At 37.5% G+C, this 25782-nt stretch overlaps 1 protein-coding gene across 2 annotated transcripts in view; it reads right to left on the reverse strand.

Annotated features, from left to right (window-relative positions):
• Positions 1 to 564: 564 nt before the first annotated feature.
• Positions 565 to 25782, reverse strand: part of DLGAP2 (DLG associated protein 2) — a 99736-nt gene continuing 74518 nt past the window's right edge. The window contains exons 6-10 of one of the 2 annotated variants that reach the window (XM_082758093.1): positions 21887 to 21972; positions 20232 to 20647; positions 11305 to 11396; positions 6475 to 6627; positions 565 to 4138 (exon numbers count right to left, since the gene is read on the reverse strand). In XM_082758093.1, coding sequence (XP_082614219.1) covers positions 3920 to 4138; positions 6475 to 6627; positions 11305 to 11396; positions 20232 to 20647; positions 21887 to 21972 — 966 coding nt within the window. In that variant the 3' untranslated portion in view covers positions 565 to 3919. Of the gene's footprint in view, positions 4139 to 5614; positions 5747 to 6474; positions 6628 to 11304; positions 11397 to 20231; positions 20648 to 21886; positions 21973 to 25782 lie in introns of those variants that run through there. The other variant, XR_014317307.1, reaches the window with a different exon arrangement.

The raw sequence follows: 25782 nt of genomic DNA on the forward strand, positions 1-25782 counted from the left end.
ATTGGATACAAACAGCTGAGATGAGTGCATCTGGAGGGATGCCACTACACCAATTGCAGCAGGGCCTGGAGAGACCGCAGGTCACTTATGGCACACAATCACTTAGGAAGAAAGTATTCTCCTTGCAAACCACCAAATGACCAAAAATTCCCTCACTAGATGCAGTGCCAAAGGAGTAGAAAGTAGAGTAATAATTTACTGATACAGCAGGACATGGGCTTATTTTAAAACAAATAATTTATATTATATGAAATGTATTATATAGACATGAAATCCACACACCTTCCTATGCACACTTTAGTTCCTTCCTGATTAATCTCAAATCTAACATCGTGACAAGTCTTAAGCATGAATTAAAATGTATTTTTTTGGTATTAAACTGTACAACATTATTAGTCTTTGCACACTGCCAAAGGCCATTCTGATCAGGTGGACAAGAAATAGTAAAACACTCCATAATATACTTCACCAATTTACAAAGAATTTCAAATCTAAAAAAATATACAAAGCAAAAAAATAAGTATGGCAGATATCAACCAGTCAGGTCTTTTTCTTTATTTAACTTTTCACAATTCTGTTTATTATACTTGTGTTTTACAGGCAATGAAGAAAGGAACATAGACTTTCTATAAGTTTCATTGGTTAAAATAAATATAAGTCCAATTAATGTTCAATTAAATACTAGACTATTTTGCTATATCCAGCTGTTCTGTGTGGATGTACTCCATGATGTCTCTAAGTAGAAAGTATTCTACTTTCTATCTTTATGTTTATTTATGCTCCTCCTGCATTAGTTTTGTAACTGAACTCTATTTTTATGATGTGGGGTCAGATTACAATCGATCTGTTTCTATGTCAAGGTACCATGTGCTGTGTTTCTCATGTCAGGGATTGAAAAAATTGATTTATTTGCAACACAAGTATGATAAGCATAATGTTATTTTTCTAAACTAACAAAATGTACAATATGTAGATAGAAATGGCTTTCTTGCTCGCTATGATAGAATGTTACCTGTACAAGAATTTAATATATTGCACTTTGAAATATAACATGCACAGATAACATATTATCAAATCTTTCAGTAGGCATCTAATTAAATTTTGATACTTTTTCTTTTGTTTCCATTCTTGTTTTTTTGGAACAAAGGTGGAGCAAACAGAAATCATATGCATCCAACATTTATGTTGAACATTTGCTTGTAATGGCATGGGAAGTGTAAAATTCAGGGTTGGCATCATTCCTGCAGGCCTATTTTTGCCTGAGAACATCCATTAAAATTGTAACATCAAAAAACAATGAAAATATGATTCTAAATTAAAAGCTTAGATGGACTGCCCCAAGTAAGCATTATTAGGTCAACTGGGATCTAAGCACATCTGTAATTTTTTTTTTAATGATTTGTCTTTACAACTGTCAGACTTTTAAAGTCTGATTAGTGGCAGGATCAAATGCAACTTGTCTTATCACATGAGCTGTCCCTGCAGATGGGAGTTTTCAAATAAGTAAGTCAAGTGTGAAATGTACAGGGAAATTAGAGAAAATGTATCAGCTGCCATATATGTATATAACAGCTTCATATATTTAGTTGTGTGTGCCTATTTTATATTTCCTAAAACTAGGAAAGACACTAGCTTTAGTTTTATGTGGATATTTCTAATTAGCAGCTCCACATTAAATAATATATCAATTTTTGACACTAAAGATGCCAGTGTCTGCAAGTACATTTGTATTCAAAATAGTACAACAAATATAGAAGTAGTATCAATATTGTACACTACCCAGAATTCAGCTCTTTCCTTAATAGAAAATGCCGTGAAAACACAAGGGATGGGAAAGATAATGTTTTCGTCTATAGAAGAATATTTCAGGGATTTTTTTTTTTTTTTTTTTTTTTTTTCATTTTTGAAGGATATACATTCGTCTTGGTTTTTGCTTCCAAATATAGTTTAAGGCTATTTGGCAAAGTATATACCAGATATCAGGCTCAATTTACAGGGCTTTCTCCTCACAGAAACATCTCAAAACTTCATCTCTAAAGATTCCTATCTTGAAGCTAAACATGCTTTATTAGCTGTGCTCCAAAGACAGAACTCATGCTTAGTACTACGCACTGTAGGAAAAAAGAAAAAAAAGAAAACGAAAAACAACATAAAAAAGCAGAACCAAACCAAAACAGATTAGAAGCAATGTCAGATCTGCATAACCTATGATAATTCATGTTTTCAGTCATCTGTCAGGCTGCAGGGTGTGTGGGACACGGATTTAAAGTGCTTGTCAGGTGAAGAACCAAAGTGCTAGAGTATAATTTAATAGCTGTTCTGCCTATGGCTAAATACATTGCATTTGTTAAAGCAGGTAAACAGGAAATGCAGTAGATGGGACTGTCTGTCTCACTGTGTTAATATTGTTTTGACCTAAAGTATTATTCAGTAGTGTTCCAACCTTGGAGTCGGAGTCTGTGGGTTACTTATCTTATTGCGTCTTCACCTGAAGACTTCTAAGTGCTGGGTTGCTCAGTTGGCTCTGGAAGGTAGGTGAAGTGGCATAATTCTATCTCAATTTGTTTTGATTTAAAGCCTCTTAATTGTGGGAGTCACCACTTCTATCTTCTGATAATGAGAGGCTTGAAAATACATTATTTTCCTTACATTCCATGGCTGGAAATCAGTTTTCTCTTGAGTCATGTTTGTTACGTCTGAAGCAAGCAAGAAGCTTAGTCTTGCTGTAAGTGATACTGCATAGAAAAATAGTTCTAAAAAAAATACAACTGTAAACCACAGTTCACCTTTACCTTAACATAACCATTTAAACTTAGATATACTTACCACTCACATTCATATTTCTTAAACTGTTTACAACATCACAACTGGCATTTTAAACAAGCAAGATTTTTTTCTTTTTTTATCTTTTTTTTTTCTTTTTTTTTTTTTTTTTTTTTTTCTCAAGGATACCCTGGAAACTCAATTGATATAACATTTTGAGAGTTTGAAATATTACATGTAGCGCAGCTCTTGAAATAAAAGAGAGAAGGCTTAAAATAAACGTTAACACATAAAAGAACTGTTAAAAATGCGATGAGTGTTCCAAAGGAGTAAGTATAACTTTTTCTTTACACATCTTGCTACAGAAGATCTAACTTTTTAAGGCTTCCATTTTCCTTTCACCCATCACTCAAGTCCTCTTGCATTATAATTTTGCTTAGGTTTCAGAGTGTTGTTACACTGCTAACAGCAAACGTTTCTCAGTGGGCATTCCCAACACCACCAGACTTGTATGCTTCTTGGTTTCTGATGAACTTTGGAGTTTTAGTGGCTGGATATCCCTGTTCATCTCCAGAAACTTGACATGACATGAGAGACCTAATGTTATTTTGCAGTAACAAAGATGAGGAGAATGGCAGAGCACATGGGTAAATATTTTAGCTGGGTTCTAGGAAAAGAAACTGGAGGTCAGAGAGATAAATGGGTTCTTTCTTTCCTGCTCTTTACATTTGTAGCACCTTCTACTTGGATTAGCTAATGCCTCTAGTGAATGGTGAGATGCACCCATTTATAAGTTTGTTATTCTTATCCCTAATTATCACACATTTTATAAAAATATAAATAACAAAAAAGTAAGCTGGGTTCCATCTCAAGAGGTGTTTCTTGTTGTCCTCTGAGAATATACTGGATAAGTCAGGTCTCAACAAGCCCTATCCATTGTAGCTGATTGTAAGTCAGACAATAAATACAAAAGAAGTCGTTCTTGCGGTGAGCTCAGCAAATTCTGAGGAAATCAAAAGCATTCCACTGTGCTTATGGCACAAAGAACACAACAGCAAGGGCATATTTAGTGGAGAGAATGAGACAAAAATTACCAGGTAAGTGACAAACTGTACAAGCATTTTGTCTAAAAAAGGAACTCTGCAGCATTCTGTCTTTAAAGCCGGGTTTGAGCCTCTGGGATGTAAATCTCGATGCTGTCTGCACGCTCTGTGGCTGAATTCTGCCGGAAAGAGGCTGCTCTCTTCGCAGCCATGAGCCGTCTTCTGGCTTCTTGTCGCTGCCTGTCGGGTAGGTCCAGAGATTTTTCTCTTGTGATGGGGAATTTTCCTTTTGGGGGCTTCTTTGGTACAGGAGGAGGAACCTTTCTTTCTTCCTGCAATAGGAGGTGAATGAGTTCAAGGTGAATGGTGTGTGGAAGCTACCATCAGCAGAACATGCAAATTGAAGACATACAAAGCAAAATACTCATTACATACATCAAGCATGCTCACTTTGCGCTCTTAGATCAGCTGATTAATAGATTACTTGAAGGGCTACACATTCTAGAAACACTGATGGAAAACCATTACTTCAGCACAAATTCTGTCATCCTGTGCCTTCAGATAGCTATGCTTCCTTTTACTGTACTTAGAGGTGTCCTACACATGCAGTCTACATACCTTGCTTTCACATAAATTTGTTTAGTTTCAGCTGACACACTGTTACATTCATTATAAACAGAAACACACACTGGCTCTCCAATAAGAATTCAGCGCATCTGTGTGGTTTGATCAAGTGAAAAGACCATCAAAGATTAGCAGGACAGAATTTTTAATTAAATTAATCATACTGAGTTTAGCCTCAGCTGGATATGAGATAGCAGCTGTGTATACATGTCTGTTAGTTTACTCTCGTCTATGAATTGCTAAATGGAAACATGCAAGCACCAACCAGAGAGAAAACATAGGGCTGATTGTTCTCCGTGTCAGCCAGGACCATTTTAAAGAAAATTATACTGAAAAATTAGCAAACTATAAAGTGAGAGTCAACAGATTTTGCTACCAACGTAGCTGTAAATGACTTCTGCAGGTTTTATATCAAGAACTTTTCTGAAGTATGAAATTGATATTTTACTCCATTATAGATTGTGGAATATCACATAAGGACCTTAAAAAGATATTGCAGAATCACATAATAATATAATAGTTTAGGTTGGAAGGGACCTCTGGAGATGATTCAGTACAATACTCTATTCAAAGCCCACTTGAAATTAGACTCAAGTTTGAAGTTAAAACACATTTTTTGTCATCATATTTAATACTTGGCTGAATATCTCCAAAGATGGAGATTCCACAACTTCATATGTATTGTATGGTTATTATGATATATCTTTCTGCTGGATCACTTCTTACAGTGGTTGTAATAGTTCAGAGCATGGGCTGTTCCTTATGGAGAACACAGTTAATTTGAGGCACAGCAGGATTCAAATAATAATAAAAAAGAACTGATACACCTGTGGTTTGCAGAATCATCATTACTTTTTTTTTTTTTTTTTTTTAAATTCTGAGTCTACTACCAAAATGCATTATCCAAGACTAGAGTTAAATTTAAGAACATAGTTCAATGTTCTCAACTCAGCAAGAACAGTGCAGCAGCCTAAAATGCTGTTCTCCATGACAGTCAGCTCTTCCAGTCTTTATTTTCTTTATTTCCTGTTTTTAGACAGGAACATAAGGACTCCATTCCTGCTGTCCCATCTTATTATTTTTTTCACCTTTAATTATTTCCCTCTCAGGAACACCACTGTTGCTGTCACTACAATAATTTCTTACTTCCAATTGTCACTAGTAAGCAAGAGTTGCAAACTCACCATCCACCAATCAGTTGGCTGAAAATTAAAATCCAAGAGGAGCATGAAGAAATGAAAGAGTTGTCAAAATGCCTCCTAATTCCTCCCAAACCAAACAAGTATTCACCTGAGGCCAACAGTACTGACTCAAACCAAATGCTGCCTTCATCTGACTGATATAATAATCAGCAAGGGCAGTGGGATAATTTGGGAGCAGGGCAGGGAGTTGCTCTGGGAAGGGGAAAGGCAGTTTCAGGTTTACATTGTGCTCGTGGCCATGGTGCCACCTGCTTTGGAAGCCTGGTGGCCAGGGGTGTTTCCCAAGCTGCACCACAAAGGTGCAGGCAGTTTGCTAGAAATTCTCTTTTCCCCCAAACTTTCATAGTCAAGCTTTAGTTTGACCGGCACTGTGCTTTGTCATACTCTTTTATCTCACTTGTGGCCCAGCACCAGTCATCTCTTGTGGTTAGGATTAAGCACCATAATGCTCAGGTTTGAGCTGGCCCAAATGGAGCAGCATGCTGCAGTTTACCTTGATTGAATTATTGGGCTATTGTCCTCAGTCTGAATTAATCAGAACATATTTCAATTGTAGCCTTTTTAATGTGAATCCAAATAATTTCAACACAAATGTTATAGAGCAGACAAACAGGATTTAGCAAAATCAATTTTGTTTGTTACACAATTCAGTTCAACATTATTAAAAAGAAAATAACCCCCCCTCATATATGATGAAGGTTTCCATGTATAAATTGGGCTATACCAGTAGGTGTTTTCTATCTTTGGGCTAGAAATCTTCCACACTTCACTACTGGATTTAACACAGGGAGACCACAGTACTGTAAGTGGGAAGTAAATGGTATTGTCCATGGTCTATTTACCTTCCTTTCAGGTGATTCTATTATTTTCCATTCATTGAGTTTCAGCTGGTGCAGTTCATCAAACTTCATGCTGACATCTTCAATCGAGAGCTGCAATAAGTCCCAGAAACCTGCGAGGTCCTGGGAAGTTGGTCTCGGCATGGCACTCGGGTCCTGTCATGCACAAAGGAGAGAGCATGAATAGAACAGGAGGCTTTAAACAAAGTGCTCTGAGGCAGGAAAGACGTGCCAGATGCTGTTGCTGCAGTGCTGCTCAGGGCTAAGGCTACACATGCTCTGCAGCTGTGCCTCCTACAAAACCCAAACACGAACGAGTTACATGTCCTGTTCTAGCCTTTCTGCATCTGTGCAGCACAGAGAGCTCCTCAACACCATCTGCTGTGCTGATCTGCATTTCTAAAATCTGGCACATGCTGACAACCTCTCTCTGCTGATTATTAAAGGGAATGAGGATGTGGTTCGTATTCCAGGAAGCCTGAAGTTTTTCTGGTTAAAAATTACATCTGTGATAGCTGAGGAGAAGACAAAGCAACACTACGAGGAAGTTGTCAACTTGTGCTGGATTCGATGTTTACATTGTCTTGGGTTTTCAAATATGTGTGTAAACTTTAAAATCCGGGTGGTATGTTAGGATTTTGTTCTCTATGGGGTCGAATCATGCTCAGGAACTGGGCAGGTATTATTCCCAGGTACTGCATTAGGTGGCGCTAATAACCTGATGATTAACCAAACGTTAATGCTGGATAAAAATTGCATTAAAAGGTAGCATACAGACTCTGTACCTCATGTTTTATGAGAACTGGTACTCTTCAAGAAGACAGGTTTGTCACTTTAGTGAGCTTAACTGGTAAACATCTCTGTGAAGATGATGGAGAAGTAATCTCCCAGGGCAAGAGGAAGTAGTTAAGAAGGTCTCTGCAATGGAGCTAGGAGAGATGCAGTTGAAATCAGGCCAAAGGAGCTCATGATTTCCCCCTCACTGGGCAAAAGCTGTAATGCCTAATTTACTGAGTAATAAATAAACTGTGGTGTTATTGATGAAGCAAGGCTCTGTGCCCTGTATTCTTGGAATCTAATGGATGAAGACATTTTAGGTAGTGAATAAAGCTCCACAGAGTTGTCTAAAACTTGGAAGAAAGATAAACCAGCATTTCTATTCACTCCTAGTGGTCTTACACTGGGAACTGCTACTTAAATTTGGGTTTGGACCACTGTGGGAGCTGAGTGGCTGGAGCTGGGCATGATGCTGTGTAGTGTCACCCGTACCTAAAACCCTTTGGGAATCCAGCCCAAGAACAACTGCCTAAAAGTTTATACACTTCAAAAACCTTGCTAGAAAAACTTTAATTTCATAGGAAGTTTGGGGATTAAACAGAAGTTCCAGTACAGATTATAACAGACTTCTGGGAAAAACGATGCAACTCCAGATTAGTGTTCACTGAAGATGTCTGCATTGGGAAGATCCCAATTTATTCCAAAACTATTTACAGTGTGTGTCAGTGGTATTAATTACTGAATAAAGGTCAATATCAGAGGCTTCAGGAACCAACTCCCCGCATGAAATTTGTCAGGACAGTCCCATAGCAATTTGTCTTACACTGCGATCTGTTCTCTCCAGCCTGGTCTCCTTTTCCCCACTTTCCTCTAAACAGACACAAAATGATGCCACTCATAGAAATGTCATTGCCTTGTGAATCAAGGCTAATTGCTCTTCTGTACCTTTGTGCGTTGTTCATCCCTGATGACGAAGAGCACAGCTTCCAGAGCAGCAGGGAGGACAGGAGCATGCAGTGCATTGTGCGGACACAAGAGGGCTGCCTCCTGCTGCTATCACTTATGGATTCGCAGCCCGTAGATAAACGCTAGCAAAAATGATTACTATTACAGCTAACTGGGTTTTGGAAAGAGTGCCTTAAACCTGCTTCTTTTCAGAAGTGGCTCTTTTATTTGTATCGTATTTGGAATTCAGCTTTGCAGCCTCCGTCCGAAGGAAGCCTAAAGCTAGCAAAAACTACCTGGCCCATGCTCATGATGCTCTGTTTTTGCCTGCAACCGTGACACACCGAGAGATGATTTCAAGAGCTGAGTAGGATCTGTGCTGACTAGGGTATGGAGGAGGACACTTCAAAGAAAAAGCAGGGTATTACAAGAGATAATGTGAATAATTCAGCAGGGAGTAGTCATTAATCAATGATGTTTTTTTTTTTTTTTTTTTTTTTTTTTTTTTTTTTTTCTAGTAGTTATTGGGAACCATATACTGTAAGAGATAGTCAGTCAGATTCTCATAAAAATCACAAAATCACAGAGTGGTTTGGGTTGGAAGAAGCTTAGAGATCACCCTGTTCCAACACCCCTACCATGGGCAGGGACACTTCCCACCAGACCAGGTTGCTGAAAGCCCCATCCAGCCTGGCCTTGAACACCTCCAGGGATGGGGCATCCACAGCTTCTCTGGGCAGCCTGTGCCAGTGCCTCACCACCCTCACAGTAAAGAATTTCTTCCTATTATCTAATATAAAATTACCCTCTTTTAGTTTAAAACAATTACTCCTTGTCCTATTATTACATTCCCTGACAAAAAGTCCAGTTGTATGAATTTACTCTGAGTGAGAGATCTTAACCAAGAGCATCATCAATATGTTGCCTGAAGTTCCTGTCACCCTTTAGAAATATCCATAGGCAATGATTAAATTTCAGTTCGAGTAAGTACGTTCCTGTTCTTAAAACTTTGCTGCATTTTTGTGTTGGCAAAAGTAGATGCTGTTGTTCTCTGTTGTACATTTATGGTTATTGTTGTTGAATACTGTTACAGAAACTGCTGTGCTGTAGCCCTGTAAGCACTAGTTGTTCTCCAGCGGGGGACTTCATAAACTGGCTGCTATCTGCCAGCATTCCCATGGGGCACCAAGATGCTGCCTTTGGAGAATATGTAAAGCCTGCTGTAGATAAGCACTAAGTGACTATTTAACAAAAAACCTCTACCATTAAGCATAAGAAGAAAAGCCTCAAAACATGAACAAGCTAGAAGTCCAGTTCTGCAGTTGCTGCTTTCTGCAGAGCCCATTGCTGATTTAATGAAGCTGAAGAATATTCAGAGCTGAAATATCCAGAATTGGGTGAAGCTGCCATTAAGGAGTTCAAAGGTTTATTATCCAAACAAGAAGGAGAGAAAATGTTGCCCTTTTTTGGTCATGTTATCTGCAAAGCGGTAGATTTCTACTACTGCTTTTGCAGTAAGGAATTGTCAGCACTTCCAAACTGCCGATGGCTGTGCAGAGCAGGAGATGTTCTCGTTATTACAGCAATGCTCTCAAGCACAAGTGCTGGTCCCACTCGAAGATAAATGAAGTGGAATGGAGGTTAGGATCTCCAAATCTTAGTTTGCATAGCTTAATCAATCAGGTAATGGAAGACACTTTGAAGTTTGCAGTAAGAAACTTCTAGGCATTGATGAAGATTTCCTTCTTTCACTATCAAAAACATGAATAAATAGAAGCACACATGATATATTTGATACTACTGATGTGGTCATCTCCTGCTTGCCTGACTTTGCATATTTCCTCTGTCATTCTGTCATAGCTATTCAATTTCTTGTTTTGACAGAATCTTTGAAGTGGATAATTGGATTCTCTCCTAAAGAGGACTATATATCTTATCCTTTTATATCAGAAGGTGGGCCTTTTTTTTTTTTTTTTTTTTTTTTTGGCATGATATTCTCGGTAATATTTGACTACAGTTTCAGGAATTTTGGATGTTTAACCTTAAGGATGGAAAGTAGTATATAGGTCTCCCCAGAATGACTTTTGCTTTCAAAATTGTGTAGCAAATACTAACAGAAAAAGAAATGTATCTAACCAGATATATAGGTCATGTCTGCTGTCATGCATGTAACAAAATTCAGCACATTTAATGTATGATGTGTAGGGACAGTCAAGAGGTGAAAGTTACATTTCGTTTTCAAGTAAGCCAAAGAAAGTAGGTGTTGTACCACTAGCCTTAGCTAGAAGCATTATGTTCTTCTATTGCTTAGTATCATCTTGCTACAACGTTTACATCACTGATGAGTGCTGTCATATTAACGAAGATAACATTTCGAATCAAATTAGTGTCTAATGAACTTCCAGAACAATAGCAGTAACTCCTACAAGTAATATACTGCATCTGTTCCTTTAGCCCTAGGACATCTTATATATAATTGGCAGTGCAAATCATAAAACCCAATTTCATGAACAATATGAATGTTCCCGTTTCCCAGATCAGTCCTATTTTCAGGTAGGTAGAAAGCTGCATCCTGTATCCTCCTATTCTCTGCCTACTGTAATTTGAAAAATTCCTCCTTTCTTACCAGAAATACTGTTACTATTTTAGGGTCTTACAAAAATAAGCCATAATATTATGTCTCAGAAAACTTGCATTTGTTCCCTTCTCATTTTTTTTTATTTATTTTTAAATAAAGACAGCAAAAGAAAAAAAAAAAAGACAACACCCAACTAGACTAAAATTACTGAAAGTGCATGTTGGCTTTGATAAAAAATGTACTAACACTACACTTCAAGATTAAGTTAAAAAAAAAAATAAAAAGGAACAGTAAGACAAATGTGAGACATGAAAATGACATTTCAGAATGCTACTTTCTGGGTACATTAGAAACTACATTACACTACATTAGTTTCTGTTGTTGCCTTTGAAGTAAAAATATTTAATTGTAAAATTTACAGTTTTTTGTAAATTAGTATTTTGTAGAATAGTAGTATTTTGTAGAATACTAAGTATGAGGCTAAGTATGAGGAGTCATAAACTCTTCAAGAATGGCCAGACATGGTCACTTACCAGATTTTGCTGACAGAGCCAATAAAATTGCTGGAATTTCTGAGACATGAGCAGCTGAGCACTTCCAACAGCACTTCGGATCTTACCTAGGACTAAGCATACAGAGAGGTTATTACGAATAGATGTTTTGGCAGTAAATGTAAATGCCAGCTCAAAGAATACGTAGCTGAAATCACAGCTTAGTTTATACTGGAAGTAAATATTTTGCTGCTTCTGATTATACACATAAAATATTTTTAAAAGATATAGATATAGGAAAGCTCTGTGGCATCTTACTCTTTGTAAATAGTAAATGATATATTAATAACTCAGAATTACCAAGAATGTTTGCTTAAGAAAGTAGGAAAAAAATCAAAGGAACACAGACAGCTTCCTGAAGTAGGCATATACACATATTTTTTTTTTGAGAACAATCTTAAATTTTAAAGTAAATAACAGCAACAACAACATAAAAAAAGTCAGTGATAAACATTATTATCCAGATTTATTTTTTTAATTATTTTTATTTTTTTTTGCAAATGCATCCTGACTTAACAAAACATTTAACTACAAATAATTACTGCAAATGATTCAACAGGTCTACTGACATTGAAACTAGTAAGTTGTCACCAAACTTAAAGCTCTTTTTAAGTTATCATCCAAAGTCCGTTAGCTTTTCTAGACTCATCTCTTAAGCACCATCAGCCACTATTAAAAAAAATAAACTTACAATACAGACCTGATTGAGGAACATAATTTATTTATATGTCTACCCTGGAAAATACATGAAGACCTAAGCATGGGAGGTTCAGACAGAGTGGGACACAAACAAGTGCTCCAGGATTTTGCTGAATCACAACCAACCCACACGGCTTGTTGGGCTTTCCCCAGTCAGTATGCTTGTTATTTACAGTGTACACAAGAACAGGGGAAATGAACCAACCCAATTTGTTTTACTTCACTTTGCTTCCAAGAACTAGCTCTCTAAATCAAAATTTCTATTTATATACATGTATAATCAAAGACAGGAAATAGTCGGCTCATCAGCTCACCCATGTTAGGCACTTGTTTTTAGATGTGATGAATCGCCTCCTGAAGATGTCTCTTTCTATTGACTAGAGTGCCTAAGTGGACTGGCTTATCCTGAGAAAACCAGCTTCTCCTAGAGTCCCACATTTGCTGGGATAGACTTCAGTTGGTAGCAATATACTTTCCTACATCAAATTGCACATCCTTTCAACATCTATGTTGAAAAAGCAACATTTTAAAATGCATAATAAGCTGGGGTTTCAATGCAAGATTGAGTTTTCCAGAGAATTTCCTGATCTTTAAATAATCTTTAGGGAAATGACAGAGGTAGGTATAGGGGTAACATAATAAATACTCTGGCATCTTTTAATTTAAACAGACTGCTTGTTTGAAGGAACTAAATCAATAATTTAAAGAAGAGGCTTAGGGTAGAATGAAGCTACAATACAATAAAACTGGACTGCAACATGTGATATAAAAAAGTTAAATTCTTGCAGAGCTTAAAGTTTTATTGTTATTTTGAATAAGAAGATGAGAAGACTGAGTGGTATATGAAAAAAATATTTTGGTAATAGTTACATTTTAATTCTGCTTACTCTAGACCAGTGAAACATCTGCTTAACCACAAGAAGCAGCAAGAGAGAAACAGAAGTTTTAGGCTCAGTTTCTGTGAAAACATATGTATTTCATAACTTTAAAAGCATAGATTAATTTGTAAAGCTATTTCTTAAACACTATTCTGTTTTCTGTTAGATAAACAGTTTACAGCTGTGCCACAACACTAAATTAAACAGCAACATGCATAATTCATCTGTCCCTTGTGGCACCCATTTGTGAAAGGGTTAAGTGTTTCAGGGCTGTATGAGTAATTCACTGGGGTTTTGTTTTAGTTTAGCTGACCAAATGAAACAGAACATTTTAATTGGTTTGGGGTTTTTGATTACCAAACCCCTTGCTTTCCTCTATAGAGTCATTGGCTTAGGAAAAGCAATGTTTCAGGTGTTAAAACCCCCCCAAAAACACACAGAAATATAAATTAAAAAGAATTGTTTCACTCGATCTGAAATAAATCACTTTCATTTGTTTGTCAGCATTTTAAACAAAGGTAGAAATGTAACTGTCGACCAAACTTGTATCCTCCTTGTCCCTGGATGCTCTACAGCACAGGACATAGGACAAACTCCCAGTGTGGGGTCAGAATCCCTTCTTTCCCAAGTTGAGGAATTCTGCACTAGCAGGTCCCTGGCATCACCTTGCTGAAGCTATTCCACACTCCATTCAACTACTCACCAGGCAGAAAAAGAGTGAGAATGGTTCTGTAGGCTGATGGTTGTAGTGCTTGTCTCACAGGGAATAAAGCTCAGTTTTAGTTTCCTCCACTGAATTCTGTATCTCACAGCCAAGCATTTAGTATGAGGAAAATGCATTGGTTTGGGCCCTACCACAGAAATTTAGATCTTGACAGAATCTATATCTGACCAATATTTTGTAGTGAGTCTCTTGGTTACTCCAAACCCCAAATTAAATAAACATTTGCTTGATTTTCATTATCATGAAGGATCATGTTGACAGGTATCTGTGATTTAAAACCCAGACAGACTAGACAAGACTTTAGGCACTGGCTATGCTGTGTTTTGGAGTGGTACACCTCCATTTGGGATGTCAGACACTGGTTCTGCGCTATCTGCATGTGTCACCAAGTCCAGCTATATGCTGAAGATTCCTAGAAAGCAACCTTATGCTGAGTGATGCTCATGTCTCATGAAGCAGAGAGGTTCCCCATTGTTCCCCAGAAGAAGACCACCAGAGTGAAACATGTGCCTTTGGTTCCTCTCTCTGACTTCACCTGAAGCTGCCTAAATCTGTCAGCAAGGATCAGGTTGGTCAGACTATTATTCCACTCAAGTTTTGGAAACCCACAAGGAAGACAAATCGTAGCCTCTCAGGGTTCCTTGATCACCCTCTTGTTGAAGAGTTTTGTCCTTCTGTCCAGTTGGTATTTCCCTTGCTGCAGCTTGTACCCACTGCCTCTCCTCCTTTCAGTGTGTACCTCTGAGAAGAGACTGCCTTCACCTTCGCGGTTTGTACCCACTAGGTAGTGGAGAGCTGTAATTACACCCCGATTTAAGTCCTTTTCTCCAAGCTAAACAAACCTCATTCCCTCATAACTACTCTACAGATGGCAGGCTTAAACAACTTGCAGAACTAGGACCCCACTGCCAGGAATAAAGTTCGTTTTGAAGCAGCATATAGCACTGGTGAGCAGTCTTTCAAAAAGGCTCCAAGAGTGATGAATACACATGTATAATTACAGGCCTACCATTTACTAAAGATCTAACTCTATTTCCATTTCAATAAGTAAATCAGACTTAATAAAACATAGAAGTTAGAATCTCTCATATTCATGCTACTCTGCTTTGCTGTAATTAAATTAAAGTATTAAAACACTTCAATTCATAATCTTTAGCACAATATTAATAGACAGCCAAAGTCTTGTTATTAATTTCATGCATTGGGGAATTATTCTGATGAGTGCAGATTGATTATCTCCATGAAGGAATGATGAATGTTAGAGACTGGAGAGATTGAGATGTTTGGTGATGCTTCAAAGATTTTGCTTGTAAATAAATGATGATAAAATCAACCAACATAGTTAAATATATATAATTTTCATATAATTCCTATACCTTCTCCCCTCCTTAAGATAATGTTATATTCACTTGAAAGAGTCATACCACCTTAATTCTGCTCCGTGAAGCACATAAAGCACTCTATTTTTGTTGTGTGGTCCTGTATGAGTTTTACTCTGAAGACGCACAAAACTCTTACTGTGACTGCAGTAGATGCAGACTCAGGATTTATATCCTGGATAACAATTGTAGAAGTTCCCTGTATACAACATGGAAAATTAACACAATGGTGTCTTTTCCCCTGCAATAAGCATATTACAAGAAAATTGCAAGTAATATATATTTATACATGTTGTATTGTGTGAGGAATGCTACAGACTCATATAACTGAATAGAGTTTCACATCACAAAGGCAGAGTAAGAAAAGTTAGAATTATATTGATCAAACCAAGACATATAGTCTGATGCTATAAATCTGTTTTTGACAGGTTAAAAGCTTTGCTCAGTTGCACCACTGTAATGAGAAACTATAGTAATCAGTCTGCTTCTGGTATTAGTGTTATTTAAATGATGTGTTTTAGTTTTTAGTTTTAAATTTTCATTTCCTTTTGTTGCTTTTTTTTTTTTTCTTTTTCATTTTTTTTTCTTTCTTTACTTTTCTTTTTTATTCCTAAGATTGTAAATAAATCGCTCTACACACAACATGAGAAAGTATGCCTGAAAGAATATTCTGTCACTTAGCTCATCATCCTAACATGTAAACCAGAATATTTGTGCAATCTGTAAACCTAAATTTTTCTGATACTAAGCCTAAATCTGTCTAAAATATGCATCTTTTCCACTGGCAACATAGCAGGCAGGCATAATAATAAATGCATAATGTTTGGAGTGAGATGATATTTTAGAACAGCACAGCCATCAGTCTGTAGTGTTCTGGAGTCAAGGTATGGCAATGGGATCCTTGTGATCCCTGAGCCTCTGTGCACGTTCAATTTTTACCCTAATGGAGATGAGTTCAGAGAAGAGAAACTTTAAGCTCAGCAATACAAATGCTAGGAGGAATTCTTGGGTTCCTCACTATGGGACTGTCCTGTATTGATTTTAACTACTGTTTCAGGGAAATTAAGACATTCTGTAGTTATTTACAACAATCCAAATGTCAATTTCAATATTTTCTGAAGGATAGAGTTGTGAAAGGCATTAGGAAATGATGTCAGTAATCTCTCTTTGGTTAAAGGATAACCTATATTTGGTCAAATACCTAAGAAAGCTTTTATGGATGATTAACTATGAATGTACTGAAATAAATTGGTTGTGAGGTTTCTTTTTTCCAAAGTGTGTGAGATTTAACTCTACCTTTTCTGCTACAGTTCTGTGTTACTAAACCCCTTGCAGTACTTTGGAAACACCAACCGGAGGATTAGCAAAGACAATTCAGCATCCATGGAATGAAGGGGTAAGGGGAGAGAAAGGTGATATTTTACGCTGTCTTGCTAATGCCTGATACACTAGAGATCACTTTACTTCAATAGAGCATAGCTGTGCCAGCAGAGCTCCTAAAAATGGTGCAGAAGAAAGATATTAGCAAAAAACCTCTTTGTGCTGGTATGGTTTAAACTGGGCTTAAAGACTCTGTTCTAAGATTATTATTTTTTTTTTTTTTTTTGTGCTTTGTTATCTTAGGATTTTGATATGAGAGTAAAGTCTGGGTGGCAGTTCTCCATTTGACCTGCACACTGAAATATCTCAGTAGAGGAATCTGTGGTGTTTGGGAGCCTGTGATGTCTTCTGCTTCCCTCTGCCACATCATGCCTGACCCTGCAAGTTGTGGCTCCCCTCTGGGCTCGCAGGCTCTGCTGCTTCCTGTGCAAGTCTCCCTGCTCCCATCACATAGTGCATAAAGCTCAGCTCTTGGGCTGCAGAGTCCTGGCCCTTTGTGTCTTCAGTAGCTGTAGTGTGACAACCTGGAGCATTTTTCTTGTCATCACTTACACGCCAGCAATAGCCAAATACAATTTTCAGGGTGTAAAACTGAAACACCAGTCAGCACCCTTGAGAAACACATATCTTTGCTGGAAGGCACCCTGCTGGTGCAAATGATGAGATAGCTTACCCTGGGAACACTTCCAGCCATATATATATTATATATATATATATTCTGATAAACACTGAGAACACAAATAACAGCCCACACAGACAACACTTGAACTTTACAGAGACTCCAAAATACGATTCATGGCAACTGACCAAATGAAAAAATACTGTCTGCAAAAAGAAAGTGTGAGAGGTTAGGTTATTTTTGTTGCAGTGATTATCTTCTCCCTTTCTAAGTCCTGATGAGTGAAGATCTTAAACCAACATTACGGGAGAAAAGCTACAGTGAAAGAAAAAAATCAATACAGCAATCAGACAGCTTTCTGTGATCTCAGGGCTATTGTGCTAACACAGAAAATGAAATTGTTTTCTAAAATGCAGCTCTGTTTTAACTCTTCCTTTGATTAAAACAAAAGTGAAGTGGTAGCATAAAGACAGCCTTCTCCTTTGAGATGCAAAGCTATATTTGTTCTTCAGGTACAATTAATATACCATGGCCAAAAAAAAGAATGATTCAGCATTAACAATGACAGTTTGAATGTGCAAACTTTGCTGTGAAGTGTCATGGGAACAGTAGTCCTGCTGAAAGATGGAAAAAACATATTTAGTTGCTTCTGGCTTCTGTATTTCTGAGTATTTTCTTCAGCGAACTGAGAAATGCTTAAATATGTCAAATTACATTTCATGGAGGGATATCATTAAACTTTAGTTCTTATGGATTCATACCTTCCAACCTATATAGTTTAAACAGGGGATACAAAATGTGTCAGAGACTACTCAACAGGAAAAAAGCATCTAGCAGAAATTTTAAAATGATCATTCCCTCGGTGAAAATAATTCTTTGATAACTTCCTTTTGCTTGATGTTAGCTATATTAAGCGAAGGCTTACCATTTCAAAGATAATGTAATTCGGAAATGATTTTAGGAGTATCTCTTGAAATGAATCACATAAGATGGAAAAGCAGAAGTCTGTGTGTCACTTTTGACAAACAGCTGAAGACAAGCATTTTATTTCATTTATGCTATATAGATCTATTTTATACTTCCTACTCTAACCTATTAGGGAGGCCAGATTGTTCCCCCAAACATAGAAAATGAACCTATTTTGGTTATGTTAAAAAGGGAATTGCAAAAGTCCATTTCAGTTGTATTTCAGTATCTACATGTGAGGGAATTGCCCTTTCTTTTTCTCTTACAGAGTCACTCTGCAAATGAGGAAATAGAAAATACTGAAATTCCATTTTGTGTTCTCTGAAATGATTCTAGGTTAAAAGGGTCTCACTAACTGTGAATGTTAATAAAAATTAGCAAAGTCCAATTTGTCTTTCTGTCTTATCCTTCAAGTTCTTCTCTACAATTTTCTGAAAACTTCTAGGTGTTGCAAAGTGTTTAAGGGTATTTCTGGAGTGCAAGTGTAACTTTACATGGTGGAAGGGAGGGTCATTCTTCACCCAGAAATTGGTGGTCAATTAAAATCAGGTCCTCCGACTTTTCCTAACATAACACGTAGCCAGCTTCAGATTCTAGAGAATAATACCACTAACACCCTACCTGTGTTTGTGAATGAGGAAGACCCGAGAACATTTCCACTGCCAATTTCAGATGTTTGCAAATTTGTTTATGGCTGTGCATGAGGAAGAGCTTGCAAAGAAAGGAGATAGCAAATGATCACAAGCACTGATGTCCCCACATCAGTACCAGGCAACACTGAAAGCTAGTGCTTTGGGATATTTAATGATGGCAGAGAAATGTCAGTATTTAGCAGTGCAAAGATTTGGGGAATACAAAAATAAGATGTATATGGTAAAAATAAGCATTAAAAATAACCACTATGAAATAACATTTGGGAATCCTAACACAAGCTAAGCAAAGCAAAATATTTTATTATTTGTACTTAAACAGCACCTAGGAGGGTAATAAAGTCTTCATGTTATCAATGCAAAGAGAGGACTCTCAGCTCATATCTGCCATAATGAAAATAATGACAAAAAGCTAAATTCTGGAAAGCACTGGAGGCTGAAGGAAGAAAAACAGCCTTATGCTCTTTCCCACCCCAAAAGCTACCTTGTTAAGGGCAGACTTGTGCACAATATAGTGCAGAAATATGACTGTAAGATGGAAATGATGAGGTAAAAATACAGATATTCCTTCTTCTGAAAAGGTCAGTGCAAGAAATAGAAATTGGCCTTTTAGTGACCATGCGGGCATGGCCCAAGACCTGGGGGTAGATCATAAATAAGAACTCATTGAGGGGGAAAGAAGACAATCAGGAAAGAATACTCAGAGGTGATGCATGGATTTGTAAGAGTGTAGGAAAAGATGCTAGTAAGAAAACTTAATATGAACTAATTTGTGATCTGAGAAAATCTGGACTGAGACAATAATTCAGATTGGCAGGGATTGAAATATTTATAAAACTAAGACCGGAGAACAAGGATAATTGACCTCAGAGGGAATCACAGGGAGCTGGCTACTGAGTACTAGGACCACTTTGATGTATTACTATCATTAGTGCTGGCTTGGATCTTGTTCCAAAATAGTCTACATTATTTTTCACTTTTTCCCATCACTTCTTTCAAGGTGTCCACAGGAAGTGAGAGAATAATAATGATTCTTGATAAAATTATAATAAGAAAATGCTGCTGAACTATGTGGGATTGTAACTGAAGAAGTACTTTAACTACTGCTCTTGCCTATTCCTTCCTGTTCTTCTAATGGCCCCTTTATGATAGTCTCTAGTGTCTCTACAGGAATGAAAACATGTTTAAAATGCCTGTTCAAAATAAGAGACAGATTCTCAGGATTCAGAAAAATGGCAAACAAAAAAAACTTCACAAAAGACCACCTTGTGTGCTGTGGCAAAGGATCAAGCACTGGAGCCACAGAAGAGAGTGAGAAGAATGTGCCAGAGCTGGTGCTACAGATGGAGCTATTGCCCAACTCACGCTGTATCTAACGCCAGGCTTTGATCCTGCACTTGACTCTATGCAGTTGGCTCCTCAACTGCTTCCATAAAACCTTACTCTGGCAAAGACCAATGTGCACTGTCAGTAGCAGGACAGGGGGCCTATATCTAATGGTTCTGTAGAGTGTCTTTGGTACTGCAAAATGAGTAAGGAAAAACAACACCCCATCAATTTATCCTAACAGTTTTTAGCAAGCATTTGTAAGAAAAGATATCAAGATGTTCTTACTTTCCTCAGAAAGATCATTTTCTTCTGCCTCTCTTTCCATTTCTTTACACCATCCTTCCATTCTCTTAGTTTCAGTATGCAGCAACTTCATAAACCAAGATCCGTCCCGTCGACAAGGAGACATTCGACCAGTCTCTACTGTCTCAATGGCTGGCTCTAGCCAGGGTTCTGGTGGTGGAAGGTTTGAGGTGTCAACAGGGGTCCTGTAATCTTCTCTGTAACTGAACAGTCCCTGTGTCCGTACAGTTCTCACTGCGCTGTATTGGGTGGGGGTGCTGGGCTCTGAGTGCTGCTGGAATGACGAGCCAAACTGAAGTCCCTTGTCCTCCATGGTGATGTGTCCTGGAAAGCCCTCCAGCTCCAGGTCAGCCTGGACAGCTGCTGTTACACTGTTTGAGCGCTTAAATCTTCCATGTCTTGATAAAGGAGGAAAGGAAAGGTATTAAGAAGTCATATAAAGTCATATATGTTTATACAGGGCACAGAATAGTATTTCAATGGATGGATTCTAGTTTTCTCCTTGTATTTTATGCTAAATATTTTTCTTTGTGCATATTCCACTAAAATAAGACAGTGAGTAACAGCAGAGAGAAAAAACAAAAAGCATAGTGGCATCATTGATCTTAGCAAAGATACAAAAGAAAATCATTTAAATTATCTCTGGAAGCAAATATTGATTTATTCTCTTACTACAAAATACCATGTATCATTACTAAATGAACTGGAAATAACTAGCAGAACTGTGGGGTTGCATCTCCTGGTGGAAGACTGCTAAATATATGTATAAAAAATCCAAATATTAATGATCATAATTAGATAAAACATGAAAATCTGCTAAGTTAGGACTGTTAACAATTCTTTGAAAAAAAAAAGCTACAGTTTTAAGAGTTCTTTTGTTTTTTTTTTTTTTTTTTTTTTTTTTTACCAACCTCATAGGATAACCATTAAATCTTGCTTTTCTATTGTAACATGCCAAGAATAATGACATTTAAGAAAAGATTTATATTATAAAGGTAGATAGACGCTCAAAGATTATTTGCAAAATCTTTTCACATCTAGGTCTATTGTTTCAAATTACTTCTAGTCAATGTTGGTAAAAGGCAATTAGCAGACAGATACTGTCTGACAGCTGCCGTGAAATGAGATAATGGTCCCAGTCCGGTACTTAACAGGCAGTGCCTGCCAGGGATAGCCAACCAGTGGGTTAGTGCATTGGCCATCAGTTTTACAAAACTAGGTAAAGATTGAACAAGCATAGAAGCTGATTCCAGCTTAGGATAAAGATACTATCCTAACCACTGTATCTCCCTAGGAGGCCTGGGAAGGCCTGGATCAGTACAGGATGTCCTATCAAAAGAATACCCCAATATACATCTCTTTGTTTTTGATCTGCAACTAATGAAAGGATATTAATGCACCACTTTAATTTAAAACTTTCACTTCCTTCACTCCAATTAAAACTGTAAAGTTAACTGAATGATAAGCAACTGCTAAATATTCTCTACAAATTTTACCAAATGACCAGCATGCATACAAGAAATTTGGCTTTATGAATTATTTAGGAGCAGAAGTTGCCAGATGTTTGTTATTAACACTGTTTATAAATGCGCTTTGTTTTATGAAAGCCTACAGATTTTTGTATGTGCTTGAATTACCGTTTTTCATCTTCTACTTGTATCCCAACAGAGTGGTATTCCCGTAGGCCTCTGCTCTCGGTATCTGAATCAGTTGCTGTTTCCACCTAATTCAACAGAAAAGATACATCCACAGAGTGAGCACTGACAATTCAGCATTACCTGCATTTACTCAAAATAAATTCTATACTTCCTCTTTTACTGCTGCGAAACACCCAACTTAAATAAGTATTCTGCCTGTTAACATTGTTTTGGTGCTATGTTTTCTAAAGCTCTGCACAACTACTTGTTTCACTGTGCAGTTCCCTATTTCAGACCTAAACAGATGCAATTACTCAGGTCAGTGGAAGCAGGAAGTAAGCAGGATGGCCTGGAAGAACTGTTCTTAGAACAAGGAATGCACAGGATAGTTCCTTTTTAAATTATTATAAAAAAAAATAAATCTCATTATAGTCCATGATTTACAAAATAAAATAAAAACTCAAGTAGCCCCATAAACTTGCAAGTGATAAAATGAAATACTGCAATGAAATTTTATCGACAGCTGTGTTGACAAATATAAAGCCATTTAAATGATGTGAAGGATACATCAGAATGCCATATCTCACCTTTTTTAATAACATGGTCCCAAAAATGCTACATCAGGCAATTTATGCACCTTTTAATAGTATTCCCACCTGAAATACATTCACCAAAATACATTCACAGTACAGTTTTCTTCATAACTGAGACCACATCGTTACTGCAAATTTATGTGGGATTTTATATAACACTCCCCACCACCACACCGCCCCCAAGTCTTTGACACAGACATAATGAGTGCCACAGTATGCAAATTGTATTGAATCAAGGAAGAGTCAGGAAAAAAAAAAAAAAAAAAGAAAGAATTGAACAGACTTTTCACTTTGAATGATATTTTCTCTGCTAAATTAAATACATATATATTATCAGCAACCAGTTTTTCCACATGCAAAATTCATGGGTGCAGTAAACGACTACATCCTATAGTGAAAATAAGATAACTTTTCCTCTTGCAGTAGTGACAGGCACCTCTGGGAGGTGCCCAATGGCCTTTGCAGCTTCTTATTAGCTGCACAGTCCAAATCCCACTAGGTTTCTGGAAGGGTGCAAGGAGAGGGTGGAAGGAGGGTGAGATGTGAGACGTGGACTCTACACCTTCAAGAAGTCAGTTGCTGATAACTTCTCTTTCAATCTTCAAGCGGTATTTCCATGTACATTCACACTGAAGGGAATTCCAGCTAGTAATCAGTGTACATTTGTATTTACCTGGGTGTGGGTGACGGTGACTTTTACAAAAACAGCTAATGCAGAAAGCCTCTAGTAAATGTTACAGTAGGTTTGAACTGTACAGTGTAGCATCTGGCACAGGTTTGCAAAAAGCTCTGCATATCAGTGTGGTAAGCATCAAGGAAACATTTTCCAGCATTTTCCATCTGTCCTGCATGAGTTCTAGGGAAAACACACTCTGTTGACTGTTCCCACCTCAGGAATTGCATGGAAGCTGGCTACATTCACTTGGACAGGCAGCACAGTGACAGAACTGTTTTTTTCCCTAAGCTATCAGTCTTGGTAGCAGTCTCCAAGACTCACATCATGGCTTAATATGGAGGGACAGGACACTACTTGTCTGGCCAAAGTCAGACAAAAATAAGAGGATAGCGGCCTGCATCAAAAGATATTCTGGGGCTTCTCTGTCTTCAGAAAAGGAGCTTAAATGATCAGCAGAAAGAACAGAAAAAAATACATTTCTAAGGATCTTCCAATTAGGTGCATATAAAAGTCTCTACCAAAACTAGTGACCTAGACTGACATTATGGTCAATAGTGAGACACTGACAATGTATTAGGTACTAGGTCCATTCCTCCCGTTTGACTACAATTGAAACATCTAGGGTGTTATCTTAGATGTAATACTATATATCTCTGTTATAGATACACTGTTAATTGAAATTAATGCCATGTCTGGCATGTGGGTCAGTAGCACAAATTCAAACACACCATGTCATACAAAGCTGGAATGTAACTACTGTTGAAAACACAGGGATCCTAGTTAAACAGATAGATAATAGGAAAAGGATGTGGATGCTCCATGAGTAAATAAAGAGAAGCCAAAACAAAGAAACCATCTATGTGAGAAATTACAAAAAAAGGCAAAAATTTGACAGAAAACTTGAAAAAAAAATTTACAAAAGGAAAGAAAAGTTGCTAGATGCATCCTCCTCTGGGATGCATCCCATTCAGTCTCAGATGCTAGGGAGTACACACAAAGCCTAAAGACAAAAAGTAGCTAGAAAATAGAAAGCATTTATAATAAATTTTCAAAAGTATTTGCCGACTGGTAGAAATATTTAGCAACTTAATACAGGTTCAATTTGTAAAATAACTGGAACAATTTCATGTTTATTGTTTTTTCTTATTCATTCAGAAAGAGCACTATGAGCTGGCTTTGGAATTTATCAGGTATTTCTAGTAGCTTTACTGCTGCTAGCCCTCTTCAGTTTCCTGAAGCATAATAGATACTGTTAATTTTATTCATTTATCATTACTTCTAAATTTCTGCTATGGAACTGGATATCTGCATTTCAGTAAATTCTGTGAATGCCTTTCTGTGGAACTACAGTAGGGGTATTTATTACCTGAAGATCAAGTATGACATTATGCAAATAATTTTGGTTTAAAGTATATTTAATGTTAAGTTTATGAAAGAATATAAGAAACTAACTTGATATAGATTAGGCATGTTAGATTGTTGGATTAATGGTCAGAGTTGGTAATGTTTATGTTAGATAAGTACATTTTATTCAGAAATCATCTAGGCATAAACCTGGACATATACTGTGTTTGAACTGGTCAACTCAATGCTGAATTTCTGAAAGGAAGAGGGTACTTGAGAAAGAAAACATCTATAGTTAAAACATCTATTTTTAAAACAGTTTCTTTATTAAAGCCTATTTTATGTAAGCATCTCTGTAAATAGGAGAGCTGAAAAAACTTTTGAAAGACACTAAAGGAAGAAAGGGCTGAAATGTGCTTCAGTTCTCACTGTGCAAGCCTGAATGGACTTTTCTTCATTTTTAAGCCTGGAATTTCACTAGCGGAGTAGTTGTTATTGTATGCCAAATGAATAACACCACAGGAATGCACATCAGGTTAAACCAATGAACACTTGCACAGTCACAGAGTGGATGAGGTTGGAAGGGACCTCTGGAGATCAACTGGTTCCACCCCCTTCTTTAAGCTGGGTCACCTAGAGAACATTGAACGGGATCATATCTTGTTGGCTTTAGAACATCTCCAGAGGAGATCTCCAGGTCTCTCTTGTAGTGGGGAGCTCAGAACTGGACACAATACTCCAAGTGTGGCCTCACCAGGGCTGAGAAGAGGGAGAGGATCACTTCCCTCGATCTACTGGCAACACTATTCCTAAGGTACCATAGGATACCATTGACTTGGCCACACGGGCACATTGCTGACTCATGGTCAGCCTGCTGTCCACCAGGACTCCCAGGTCCTTCTCTGCAGAGCTGTTTTCCAGCAGGTCAGCCCCCAGTCTGTACTGGTGCATGGGGTTACTCCTCCCTAGGTACAGGACCCTGCGCTTGGCTTTGTTGAACTTCATGAGGTTCATCTCCACCCTGTCAAGGCCCCTCTGTATGGCAGCACAAACTTCTGATGTTTCAACCACACCTTCCAGTTTTGTAACATCAGCAAACTTGCTGAGGGTGCACTCCATCCTTCATCCAGGTCACTGATGAATAAGTTGAACAGGATTAGACCCTGTACCCTTGTGGGACATTGCTATGTATAGGCCTCCAACTAGACTCTGCTGCTGATCACAACCCTCTGAGATGTGCCACACAGCCAGTTCTCAATCCATCTCACTGCCCACTCATCTAA

This window comes from Aythya marila, assembly GCF_965140915.1.
Source record: "Aythya marila genome assembly, chromosome: 3".
Classification (NCBI taxonomy): Eukaryota; Metazoa; Chordata; class Aves; order Anseriformes; family Anatidae; genus Aythya; species Aythya marila.